The 13,794-nt window shown below is 48.1% G+C and overlaps 1 protein-coding gene across 1 annotated transcript in view; it reads right to left on the bottom strand.

Moving 5' to 3' along the window:
- Nucleotides 1-13,794, bottom strand: part of SCNN1B (sodium channel epithelial 1 subunit beta) — a 168,851-nt gene that overhangs the window by 52,806 nt on the left and 102,251 nt on the right. Inside the window, exons 6-7 of the mRNA XM_085629497.1 lie at nucleotides 12,702-12,865; nucleotides 8,020-8,127 (exon numbers count right to left, since the gene is read on the bottom strand). Of these exons, the coding sequence (XP_085485623.1) occupies nucleotides 8,020-8,127; nucleotides 12,702-12,865 (272 nt within the window). The remainder of the gene's footprint in view (nucleotides 1-8,019; nucleotides 8,128-12,701; nucleotides 12,866-13,794) is intronic.

Raw genomic sequence — 13,794 nt, 5'->3', positions numbered from 1 at the left:
ATTAGAACACGATTATGTATTAAATTGCATCGCACTTACATGTTTGTGTATGTGCTGGTTGTAAAGACTTGTGTGATGCAGTCCATAAATGTGTTTTTAGAGGGCAGGAATTCTTTTTTTTCATGTAAATTAGGTCGCAAAGAATCTATCTTCATAAAATATGCCTGAACGCATAACTCATGGGCATAATACCCTTCTGTGCTCTTTATCCAGCGGTACACACAGGCACGACATGTTAAGGTTCCTTGTACAGGGGCTGGAGGCTGTACCTCTGCCCCGATCCGAGTGACGCCTGCACGGCAGTTCCAAGAATGCCCCGACCCTCCCTTGGACCGTCCATCATTGTCAGTTACTGGTTCCTCAAGTGCTGCCTGCTAAGCTCAAGGCACCGGCTGCGCGCCTGTGATTCTGGCCGGCGCTGGCTGCATCTGGTTCCATCTCGCTTTGCTCTTATCAGAAGCAAACCCCATATTTTTTTCTTTAAAGGAGAAAACAAGTTTTGGGAGTTATTCATTGTTCTATCAACCTCGCCCATGTTACACATCGCAAGCAGGCTTCGAAGGTACACACTGTCACTGCACACAGGTCAGAAGACCGTCTTTTTTCTCTTCTAACACACACAGTGTGTGTGGCAGGAGTAGGGAAGGCCAAGAACACATGGTGTGACCCATGAGTATCGAAAGCACCGTACCGATGGGACACACTACGGAGGACAGAATATCGAAAATAAAATATCGACATGTAATAAGCCTAGATTTTCTATACCTACCTCCACATATATACAACTTCCTGGTATATATATCTTCAAGTTACGTCAATGTGGATTGAGGAATCGTAAATGCTGCTTCCCTAATTGCACTTATCTTTCAATATTTTGTCCCTCAATACTCTTGCGCCATGATATTGTTGGCGTTGATATTCAGTGGTACAACCAGTGCAAACCACACCGCATTCTGTAGAGAAATCAGATTACACCTCCGCGGATCGAAAGTAACCCCTCTGGCTCCCAGTGTCCTTCTACCGTTCTGCGCAGTCTTCAGAACATGGGGGAGAATAGATCCAAAATACCGACAAAGCCTAACTTCGCCCGCCACATCCAGCAGCAAGAAGCTGATCTGGCTGTTCAAACCAGATTGACCCAGAATTCTCAAGGAGGATGAATTGCCAGATAAGCCTAACTTCGCCCGCCACATCCAGCAGCAAGAAGCTGATCTGGCTGTTCAAACCAGATTCACCCAGAATTCTCAAGGAGGATGAAGTGCCAGATAAGCCTAACTTCGCCCGCCACATCCAGCAGCAAGAAGCTGATCTGGCTGTTCAAACCAGATTCACCCAGAATTCTCAAGAAGGATGAATTGCCAGGTATCTAGGTGCAAACCTTTGGAATTCCCTGAGCCCAGACCTGAGAAATCCAATGAACTGGATGACTCTAAAAAAAATTTTTTAATGAGCCTCTTCAGTGGCGGCTTTCCTGAACTGTGAGACGTGTCAGGGACCATCCCTCTCTCTTTTCAGAGTATAGGGCCCCATTCAGCTACCTGACCGCCCCTGCGTAGGGGAAACCAGCTGACCCTTCTACCCATCCTCCCTTGTGTAGAGAAGCTGGGTGCCTTAGCTACCTGCCCGCCCTGTGTGGGGAAGCAGGGTGCCCTAGTTACCTAACTGCACCAGGTAGAGGAAGCCGGCTGCCCCAGCTACCCATCCGCCCCTGAGTAGGGAAGACGGCTGCTCCGGCTACCCAGCCGCCCTTACATGGCGGAAGCCGGGTGCTGCAACTACCCAATCGCCCTGTGTGGGGGAAGCCATGTGCCCTAGCTACCTGCCTGCCCCTGTGTGGGGAAGCCAGGTGCCCTATTTACCTGACTGCCCTGGGTGGGGGAAGCCGGCTGCCCCAGCTACCCATCCTCCCCTGCGTAGGGGAATACTGCTGCCCAACTAGCCATCCGCCCTTTCATGGGGGAAGCCGGCTGCCCCAAATACCCGACCACCCTGAGTGGGGGAAGTCGGATGCCCCAGGTACCCATCTACCCCTGCGTGGAATCTCACAGAAGCAATGGGAATGTTCTAGTTTGTCACATTTAGCTTGAGAGTTCAAGCCCTAGGCACCATGCAGTCATTCTGGCAGGCGCCGGCTTCAGCTGGTTTATCTTGCTTTATTCTTCTCAGGAACAACCTGTTTTTGCTTTGAAAGAGAAAACAACTGTTTTTCTCTTTGCTCCACACATGTGACGCCCCAGAAACTATAGGAGGTCTTGCACGTCCCACAAATGCCTGGGGCCAACGTTGTTTTGCCCGTGACCCGGTGTAACCAGCATGGCGGGGCGGTGGTTGAGACAGCAGGCAGCAAGCTTTGTCAAAAGTCTTTTAGTTCTTAGTGGGGGGTGAGACACGAGTTTGGTTTGGGGGGGCAGTAGGGATTATTGGCAATTGGTACATTTATACCCAAACCAGGACAGTAACATCGTGAAGAATACTTGGGAATAAAATACCAAATGGCTGCTGGTCTCGGCGCCATTTTAAAAATGTTGAGAACAGTGTAACGCGAGGGTTAATGTTCAGGATCTATTGACCACGATTCTTGGGAGCACTGAGAGGAGCATTTACAAAGCTGCATCAGCGGGAAGGAGTCCCCCTTAATAAGAGAGAGAGAGAGAGAGAGAGAGAGAGAGAGAGAGACAGAGAGAGAGAGAGAGACAGAGAGAGAGAGAGAGAGAGAGAGAGAGAGACAGAGAGAGAGAGACAGAGAGAGAGAGAGAGAGAGAGAGAGAGAGAGAGAGAGAGAGAGAGAGAGAGACATGCATGACGTGACCCGCTTAGCCCCTTTGTCTACACCACTGCACCGCAGTTCAACTCCAGACCAGGTGGAGGCTTACGATAAGTAACTTACCATACCAACACCTTACAACCACGCGGAAGAAGTAATCAAGGGGCCTCAAGATTTTCCAGTGTGTTTTGTCTAAATGTACTTTATGTGTCACCTCCACTTCCAACATGCGATTAAATAATCAGTTCAACAATTTTAGGTCTGGCTAAGTGTGCAATATGCAGAGCAGACCTTCTGTATCCCAATTCTGGCTTCAAGCGGAGGTTGTTTTTTTCAGTTTGCCTCTTGAAATACCCAGTTCAGTTCGATGTCGGCAAGCGACAAGGCAGGATCAGCTCTGGAACCCTTAGTGCACCATCTCTCCCCCCTTCACTGAGGAAAACCACCCTCCATCTCTTCCAACAGTGATATCGGACAACTTGGTGCTAGCGGAATACTGAAGTCCACCTCCTCAGACCAATGAGGCCGATATCGGTCACCGCCTCTGGTAAGCGCTGCTCTCTACTGCATAGGTGACGGTCAATGCCAGGTCACAGGCTCAACTTCTTTTAATTTATATTATAAAGTTATTGATATAATTCTAAATTCGATATAACACTGTTAGACTAAAAAGTGTGACAGCGCACTTTACAACAAAGAGCCTTAGAATAAGAACATCTACCAAAGCTGAACTCAACCTGAAACTCTGCTTGACCGAAGTATTCTCCTGGATGACAAATAACCACTTGAAATGTAATTCAAGTAAAACGGAGATCCTCCCGATCGGCACCAATAACACCTTCTGTCCAGCACTTTGGTGGCCTGACGACTCTGCTGCTCCCCCCCAGACAGTGTCGTCAGCTAGGAATCTCGGTGTAATCTTTGACTCCGAACTTTCCTTCGATCAGCATGCCAGAACCGTCGCTGGCAAATGCTTTGGAACTATTAGATCCCTGAGGAAATTTTTCGCTCTTCTCCCCATCGATGCCAGAAAGACGGTGACAGTCGCACTCATAATCTCGCGACTGGATTACTGCAACGGCTTGCTCGCAGGAGCTAAGAAGAGCACCATCCTTAAACTGCAGAGCGTACTTCACACAGCCGCCCGTCTAGTCCTAGGTCTCCCCCGCAGGTCCTCTATTTCTGCAGCTCTCCGTTCGCTTCATTGGCTCCCCCTCCACAAAAGGATTCTTTTCAAAATCCTGATCCTGGCTTTTCGTGCATACAATAAAACAGGCCCCAAATACCTCACAAGACGTTTTCCCCACTATTTGCCCAGCCGTCACCTTCGTTCAAGCAATGACAATCTTATCATTCTTCCTAAATACAACCTGAAAACGAAAGGCGCAAAAACCCTCAGCTTCCTTGCTACCAAAGCTTGGAACAAACTACCCAAAACCCTCAGACATCAAACCCAGGAAAAACCCTTTAGAAAGCTCCTGAAAACATGGATTTTCAAACTCCCGGATGAACACTCTAAGGCTTCCATCTAACTTCCTCCTATCTAAACCCCTCCTGGACCAGCTTTCTCTCATTCACTAGCGCCAAGATGCTCCCTTCGGAGCGAACGTCGCGCTCTATAAATACCCCACAAATATCAAATATCAAATATCAAAGTTAAGTTGCTCAGGAGACCTGGTGATCTTTCTGGCATTTTATCATTCCCATGCGTACTTCCCTCTCCACAATTAACCAGTCACGATACCCTCCCCCCAGTTGACCATTGGCTCAGCCGGTCAAGTATTCTAACTGAGAGGTCTCTTCACCCACACTGACAGCCCCTGCAGATCACAACCATCTCTGCCCTCTAGGCATTGCCTGAATATTTGAAGCTTCACAAACTAACCAGACAAGGTCCTTCAATCCTCAGCTAGCAGCCTCATGTCAGACATCCTAACCCATCAACACTGCCCACATCTCATAGGCCCTGTGGCCAACCATGCAGCCCTTGCATTTTTCCTAGATACCCCTTGTGCCTCCCAGCATCCCCAGTTTCCAAATGCTACAAACCTGTATTCCATCTGCTTGGCCAAGCTCAGGTTCCATCTGAACCATAAAAGCACAACTCAGTGCTGGTTTGGAAGCTAGTTTGTAAACTCTTCCCGATATAAAAAGAAAGGGTTTACAGACTCATTGCTTCATTGGTCCACCAGAGACTGACCCCTCCCTTTACCCCACAGATGAGATTGGGCTAAAGATAGTGCAAACCAGGAGCCTAGCTTTGAAATGGCCGAGTTCAGCCAACCCACCCTGGTGCTCCAGGGCTGCCAGGGATTTAGCGGCCATGACTCAAATCTACTAAAGGTTGTGTAGGTGGTAGTGAGGGCCACACAGTTTTGATTTTAATTGAAAATGTATCGATGCAAGGCTTTGACTGGCTTTACATCAGTTGAGTGCCCTTGCAAAATGTTAGTAAATTCCTCTCCCCCATGGGGTAATGAACGGGGACACAGGTAATTGTTATGGGCCTAGAATTTGAAACTGTTCTTTCATGGTTGAACTTTTAGGTCCCTCTGTGTTACCCTCTATCCCAGAACTAGAGTCTAGGACCGCTGATATACTTAACAAGGCATGTTCTCGGGTTCTCTCTGTTGCAGTGCAACAGTTCTTTCACGGGGGTCGCCACTGGTCTGCGGCTTACTTTGGGTTGAATTTGGGTTCTCTAAGGAGCAGGGACAGCCATATGTTCACATCAGTGCAACGCCATCCCTGGCCTAGATTAAGAGTGTGAAAAAGGCGAAGCTGCATCTCCTGACATCATTTCATTGCTCTGGAGGGGCTTCTTGGGTCTTTGATTCACACCGGGCGTGGGGGGGGGGGGGGTGGTTGCTGTGATACCGGGCATAAGATCTCATTTCAAACAGCAGAGTATGGTGATTAAAGCTCACCTGCTGACCTGCAATTTTGCGGTCAGTGTGTCCAGTATGGTGGTGTCCATAGCTAGACCTCCCTCAGCACTGGCGTCTCGCCGAGAGTGTGCTGCGGGGCGGTGTGGGGCTGTGCGGGGGAGGGGCAAGGTGGGGGGTAGTAAACTCCGGCATACGGCGGAACGGAGTTAAGTAAGTAAATAAATAAATAAGTAAAACAATTTACATTGCGCGCTGCATCCCCAACTTGGCGATGCAGCGCGAGCAATGTAAAGTGTTTTATTTATTTACTTAACTCCGTTCCGCCATTTGCCGGAGTTTACTACCCCCCCAACGTGCCCCTACCCAGCCCCGCCTCACCGCCCTGCAGCACTCCCTCGGCGAGCCGCCACTGTCCCTCAGGCAGCTGTCTCTTGGGCCATGCAGGCTGCTCCTTGATTGGCTGATGTTCTTCTTCCACTGGGGCTCCAGGACCTGAGACAGAATCCAGGCAGGAACTCAATCATGTCAAGGGCCGCACTCTTCCTCTCCAGCTTGATTCTAGCTGGGCGCCGAGGCATATACTTCCATCTCCCAGGAGGTACTCTTCAGGTCCACGCACGTTCTCAATCAAGCACCGTCTCATGATCACGAGTGTCCAAAACCCCAATTAGAAGAACTAAAATGAATGCCTCCGGCTCAGAGCTGCATTTAGGGAGTCATCTCCAATTTTAGGTGGATGGTTTTTGAAGCGTGTCCAGTGCAGAAAGCGGTCTATGGTGGTACAATGGAGACAGCATGAATATTAAACACCTTTGACATGGTGAGGAGGTCGACCATGGCTCTGTAGTGGTGCATAAAGTTCATAATGATTGGGGCTTTGTTCAGGAGAGGTCTACGGAAGGTTTGTTTGAGCGTGCATGGATACACTCTCTCTTTGAAGGACTGATTAATGTTGCGAGCAGGAGCAAAGTGGCTTCGTACATTTTACATATTTCATGGATATGATGAGAATGCACGCGCTGCAGCCAGCCGGACTTCTAAATATTCATCAATCTTTTGCCAACAAAATATCTCTTATGGGGGGATTTCAAGCAGGACTCATCTGTTTTGGTTGGCCTGCCTTAGTCGCTCCTTCTCAGGTGTCCAAATCATGTGTAATGTGACAGGCCATCAACTGCCCCATGGAAATGGAAAGTATTTCCCAGAAATTAAGGTTCCTTACATCACCTTTTGTCTAGATTCCAACTCGTACCTCTTAAATACCACCAGACACTTCCTACCCCGTTATCTTATTACTGTAGATTATTTTTCATCCCTGTTTTCTTCCTTTGTCACAGTTAGCTGTGTTTCTTTTCTTCCTTCCCTCTTTTGCTCTGGGTCAATGGCTGATGAGGAAAAATAAGTGATGGTCCCCAAAATGAGTCTAGGTAAGCGTTGTTTGCAAATACCGCTCCAATTAAACACTGGTCTTCCTAAAGCATGGAGATTACACCTTCTATGCTCACATTTTCTCTTTGTCTCATTGCGGTGAGGATCAGATGCAAGAAACGAATGTTATATATAAGACTTAAGGCTAGATGTATGAAGAGAAGGCTTGCTGCGCTCCCCAGGCAGGGAACGTTTCTTAAAAATGCCCTTCTTCAGGGTTACCCCTAGCTCTCTTATGATTCGCTGCCTTCACTAAGCATGTTTTAGAAAGGCCATGTGACGGAAGGAGCTCCCGTGAAGCTCACAGAGATCAGGCTCCAAGAGGAAACCATGTGGGTACATTACTTCCTTCTTAGAATCACCTGGCTCTGCGATTATGTCATGAACGCTATCAAGGGAGTTGGCTGTCCCTTGACCGCCTCATGCTGAACAGGCCTTGGGGATGGCTAGCATCTCTTTCATATTGGGTGTCATGGAAACCATCCTGCAGAAATGAGTCATGAACCTGCAGGTCATAGATGATTCCATACAGTACACACTCCACATCTTAGGTTCAACTATGAATAGAGACACCAAGTCCGCTTCATTGTAAGAAAGGACTCAACTCCTACCCAACACTCACAGTGCGTCACAGCAAAGCTGAAAACACCCCTCCTCTAATTATACACTGACAACGCTTAGTGATCACTATACTGAACTCCATCTACATGTACCTAGACAATATCTACATCTTCAGGATATCTGGATGAACAGTTAAAAATAGCAAATCTATACTTATTTAAGTTCCCAAAGTCTGATCCACAGTATAATTGCAGGACGATATTTCTGAACTCGTAATTTCTGACATACAACCTCCGACGCACCTGCATATATTTAACAAAGGAGACACTCGCCAACATAATTGCATAGAGTAGGAGCCCATACTCCTTCCGGACATACCTGTATAGAGTAGGAGCTGTTGTAGTTTCCGTAAAGATTGGCCACCGGGACGTCAGAGCCGTTTTCCGTGCATTCACTGTAGGGGTGTCCCATGTGCTCGGTCTGATCCTGTGAAGTGAGGAGAAGTGTAACACTTGAGTAACCAGAGGGAGCAAGTGACAGGCGTGTGAGATGGGGGAGTGGGATCCCCCATTAAGTATTCTGGCACCCCATCTCGATTTGAAACGACAGACGGTCTCCTATCCAGGGCTCCCAGTCCAGTTACTGTCAAAGAACACAATGCATGGGTGCGGAGACGCCATTATGGAATGGTGCCATTTTAAACAGCACATTGAAGACAAACGTAGCCAAAAGCAGTTGCGGCCGACATGGCTTGCGGCGGGAGGGGGTGGCGGGATCGCGGGGGCGCGCAAAGGGGTCGCGATTGTGGGAGCGAGCCCAATTTTAAAAAACACAAAAAACTGAAAGTTATTATCATTATATGTTTTTGCTTCTAGCACTTGAAAGCAGTAGGGAGACGTTCCTCCGGCATAGGGGGAGAGCAAACACTGGCCGAAAGGAAGAGGGCGGGCCCCACTGGAGGTATTTCTGAAGTTCATACATCTGCTGTGAGGCTTAGCCTCATCTCATCAGGCTGCTTTCTTTGCTACTGGAACTCCGCATTTATAGTTTATACTTGTTCTGACGAAATGATACCACTCTGTAATAGATCAATGCTACATAGACTGAACTGATTTATGGCAATGGTCAAGTGCATTAAAAAAAGTATGGGAACTGTGATGTTGTGCACAAAGAGGGCAGGATGAGTGAGCATGGGAGCGGAGTCGAAGGCGTGGCTAACAAAACAAATTATTCTGAAACTTTTTTTGATCTTTCATCTTCAGGTAACGACACATTAAATAAGGCACAGATTGAATAAAAATGAAATGCAAATTAATTTAAACAGAGGGATAAGCACTATCGTACATTATGAAACCTCTGTTAGTTAATCCCTTGCAGAAATCTGTGTCTGTAACCAGAGAGCCACAGAATCGAATCATGTCTGATGCAATGGAGAACAGTCACTTGTGTATGTTTAGTGCTACGAGGTCCCAGACTGTGACAGAAGGCAATGGGAATATGCGAGTCATTATTTTAAACTTGCATTACACACAGTATAAGATAGGTCGATACAAAATGGACAAAAAGGTTTAAGAGAAAGTGCTTCTAAAAAAGATTTTAGTAATACCGAGACTGTAAATAGTGCCATTTTTTTTGTAACTGTCCATTAAAAGCACACACTTCAAAGCTCAGCTGGTAACTCCCATGCAATAAAACAGCCATCAGGAAGCTTCAAGTGATTACATCTATCAAAGCCAGTACTGGCTTCCAAGAACCCTAAACCTTTGCAGATTAACCAGTTGTGCACACGCAGGCACCCCGGCAAGAAGGCTTGTTTAGCGGTCTGTCCCTCCCTCCATTTTAAAGCACAGGAGGCTCCCTGCATTACACTTCTGCGGATGCATTTCAGCTCTTGGCATTGACCATCCCGGGGCGGTTCACTTTTCACAAAAAGTAGGGGAATAGTTTTACTTAATTTAGAAAAGTAGGGGCATGTCGTGCTCCACTGATTACGGCCAACTTGGACCACTGATTTATGGGAACTTTAATATGTTAACGTGTTTACAGTAGATTCCCTTTATAGCAACTTAATTTGTGAAAAAAGAGAGCCAGGGTCCTCTTCAGGAGGCCACTGCAGCTTGCACCATCCATTGTCCATGCCAGCGCTGCCACTGACTATACTAACGTAACTACAAACTATCACACCCTACAAGTGTGACATTTCAGACTGTTCTAGGCCCCAAAAGTTATAGGATTGGCTTGGTTGACAGGTATTATGCGTTTTTAATGATAAACTACTGTTGTTCTGCTCTTCTCTAAAATACTCAAACAGCACCACCATGTGGTAGACTGTCATAAGTGCAGATGTTGACAGTTCAGTGCCGGTGCTGCGGACCGTAAACCACCGGCTCAAATTAAGCACTGCACTATATCTATATATGGGAAAAATATTTTACCCTTGATCTGAATTACCAAACAACGCTTTGGACATTGTAATACATATGCTTCTAACTTGGGTGTATGGTTTAAGGTCCCACACCAGCTCAGTCGTTTAGTTAAATATAAGCTTTTTAAATTGCTAACGATACACATGCTCATTTCTCTACTTGTGTGGAGCCGAAAACCTCTGAGTCACTATACATTTAATGATGATGACAACATATAAGATGGATAGGTTGGCATGTTAACTGAAATGAAATATTCTATAGATAAATGCAACATTATTTGTTTTGGTTTCAGCGCTGATCTTATTTAGCAAAACATAACCCACTATCAGCGAAACATGTGTCAGTTGTGTCCATTCAATTAGCCACAAAGGGAGAGCAGTTATATTTTTCCAACTGTAAAAGGAAGAATTTTTGGCATACAGGATTTTGTAAAAGGAATAAATCAACAGAACTCTGTAAAAAAATGTATGTCATTGTTAATGGTGTACAAACTTGTACCATCCTTTCTTTACATAAAGAATGGGAAGAAATATAAAGTGATTTAATTTGAATGTATACAATTAAAGGAACACAAGTGAAAGAGTGTCTGCCCCAAATATTTCCAAACCCTCTGTTATGAGAGTACAGAATGGTCCCCCTCTGCATTCAGGAGCTTTGAGTAAAGGTTAGTACCTGGTCCCCCTCTGTATTCAGGAGCTTTGAGTAAAGGATAGTGCCGCATTGCTCTTACTCTGGGACCCCGGGAATGTAACGGTGAAACTGGAACGGGATGCGAAACCAGGGAGTGTACCCCAGAAACCTGGGAGTGTACCCCAGAAACCTGGGAGTGTACCCCAGAAACCTGGGAGTGTATTCTGGGAGCCCAGAAATGGCAGTAATGTAAAGGAAAGCCGAAAATGTTAGCATCACAGGAATGACCAAGAAGGAGGTACCCAGTATTCTGAGACTGTGAAAACGGGGATACGTCCAGTAATTTGATTTCCTCAGGTATTATATAGTGGCAAAGATATCCAGTTATTCAATCAATCAATCAGTATTATCTTTATTCGATTATTAATATGCAGTTATTTCAAGATATTCAGGTGTGGAAAAGTGTTGCGTGTGTCCCTTAGTATTCTGGGGCCCCTGTGCGTGAGGGAGTGGGATAGGTACCTCGATATTTTGGGGTCCCAGATATGTGGTTTGTGGAGGGCAGCACGGGATTCTGGGATATGGGGCAGCTATCCCACGCAATATGGCCCTGATTACAAGTAATCCAGATTCATTTGTGAGGACACCGTGTGATTGGACATAAGGCTTCTAGGCGGTATCCCTGCACATACATCCAGCTACAAATTAATGATTGCGGAATGGGGAATAACTATGCCGACCCAGTTTTTCTGGCGAAATTCTGTGAGGATTAACACTCCCAATTACCACATGTTCAAGTATTTATTGGTAGAAGGGGCTCTGCGGGGCAGGGGGGTGGTTGGGAAAGGTGGCAGAGTGAAGGGAGGGGGTGTGGCCCGGCAGGGTGGAGTATCACACGCTCTCCAGGGCGGACCGGCCTGGGAGGCTGGAAGGGTAGGGCCCTGGTCTGCAGCAGTGGGGGCCGGTTTTGTTACTAAGGGGTGGTTTTGCAGCAGTGCTGCAGTATCGCCCCCCCCCCCCTAACATACCCGGGGCCAAGCAGTGTTCACTAGGGGCTGGTCTGAAAAAATTGCCAGGGCTGCTTTGAGTTCCCAATCTGGCTCTGTTGCTCGCCCTGTGCCTTGGAATAGGGCAGGGTGGCAGCCTACAGCTCAATGTGCTGCATACAGTATTCTAGGTACACCCCTCTTGTGTATTACTTCCTTGAATGTAATGTACCCTCAGGGTATTCGGGTACTCCACTGCCCACTGATGTATTGGGAGGCAGCTATGCTTACCACTATACCACCAACGCACCCACTGATGCATTGTGGTGCGTAGGGCAACGATTAAATATGTAGGAGTCAATCATACAACTCCCCCAGCCCTGGCAACCACCTCTCCCACCGCCCCTTGCACTTTCCTCTCCCACAGCAGTCATTCATGTAACCCGACTTAGAACATAGGTCTCAAGTGTGAGTGACTCAACCAGTCCATGTTTTTATTACCATTCTGAGACTTGTAGTTCCATTGAGCCGGGTATAAAATCTAGCCTACAAATCCCAGAATGCATATTACTGGGCTGGATGCGCCACCCATGCATGCTGCTAGCAAAAGCGCCCAGGCGCGTAGACCCTCCCCTCGCACCCGGGCAGCGGTGGCGAGGTCTCGTCCAGGTCGCATGCCCTCGGTAGCAGTCTGGCACGAGGCTGGGCCTCGCGGGCGAAAGTGTGACATTTCTTGGCCGTGCTGAGATGCTTCCGGCTCTTGGCAGAGACACCTGCGCTGACTCTCTTCAGGACTCTGTGTCCTTGAAATGCAAAAAAACCTGTTTTCGTTCTCTCCTTAACTGAAAACACTTGTAGCAAACTGGAGTCATTAAGGTGATTTTTATCAACGATCTCTGAATGGCTCTGGGACGTGCTCTGTCTCGGCTGAGCCCTGTTCCAACCACCCCGGAGGCCCTGCTCCCATCAGATAGAGAGATGCACGCGCTCCCTCGCTGGCTGGCGCGCGCTCACGTACCACCACCACCGAGATGGAGGTCTCCGCCCCCGCCATGGCGTAGATGCCCAGGTCCTTGGGAAAGGGGTAGCTCCGCTGGTCGTGCACCACCAGCCGCGCGGCGGCCGTAGCCTGCAGGTAGGGGATATAATCTTCCTGGTCAATATCCAGCACGACCTTTAACCCTGTGAGAAGAAAGAAACAAAGAAAGGACGCGAGTCAGTCATAGACATGCCGGGTCGGGTGTTATTTATTAAAATAAGGGGGGCTCGATAGTAACCGGTTACAGACACCCACCCACGTGCCCAGTGTTAGTGGGGGTACGAGGCGTCACTACGGAGATAGAAACAGAAGAAAGTTATGAAACTCTTGCCCCCGAGTTTGTGGGGGTAAGAGAGGGCCCCCTATCAATAGTGCTGCAGGTGCACTGCAGAAGCACCAGAGTCCGGGCATGGCATGGGTCGACTGCACCCCAAATATAGCTATCAAATACTGGCTTGGTAGGTCACTTTTTGCTTGCTTGCATTAGGGACCGTGGCGCCCTTGCTACGCCACTGCCCCCTATATCGATATAAAGAAACGTCAGGGGCAAGTCTGTGGAAACAGGATACGCAGACATGGATACCCTTGGAGTAGCATGGACACATAGGGCCCTAAACCTGTTGCTTCAATGTTTAACACCTGCCTCCGCTCCCAGGGGCGCCCCTCGGTGCTCGAGGCTGGGCTGCAGCACCATGGACAGCGGGAGGCCCAGTCCGGCTCTGTGGCGGACTCGGTTACCCAGGGCCCAGACGCGCAGGGCTGCAGCCCGGATTCCAGCCACTTGGGCAGTCAGGGTGAGTTTTAAGCGCCTGTGGCTGTCCATCGTTCTCCGTGACGCAGGCAGCGATCTGTCGAGGCCTGGCTGTGCAGTAGTGCTCAGTTGCTGAACTTCTCGGTGTCCCTCCCAATGTCCAGCACCGAGAGCAGCCAGAAGTCTCAAGACTTTCTCAGAGGTGAAAGGTCTGTTCTTGCCCCAGTGTAAAGCTTTAACCTACTGTACTAAATGTCTGTAGCTCTCCCTACTCCCCTTTACGTAGGACATCAGAGTACTGTCCAGTACAGTGACCGATGA

Source organism: Triturus cristatus, chromosome 10 (genome assembly GCF_964204655.1).
Source record: "Triturus cristatus chromosome 10, aTriCri1.1, whole genome shotgun sequence".
Taxonomy (NCBI): Eukaryota; Metazoa; Chordata; class Amphibia; order Caudata; family Salamandridae; genus Triturus; species Triturus cristatus.
The sequence above is the reverse complement of the archived record's forward strand: the minus strand, read 5'-3'. Positions and strand labels throughout refer to the sequence as shown.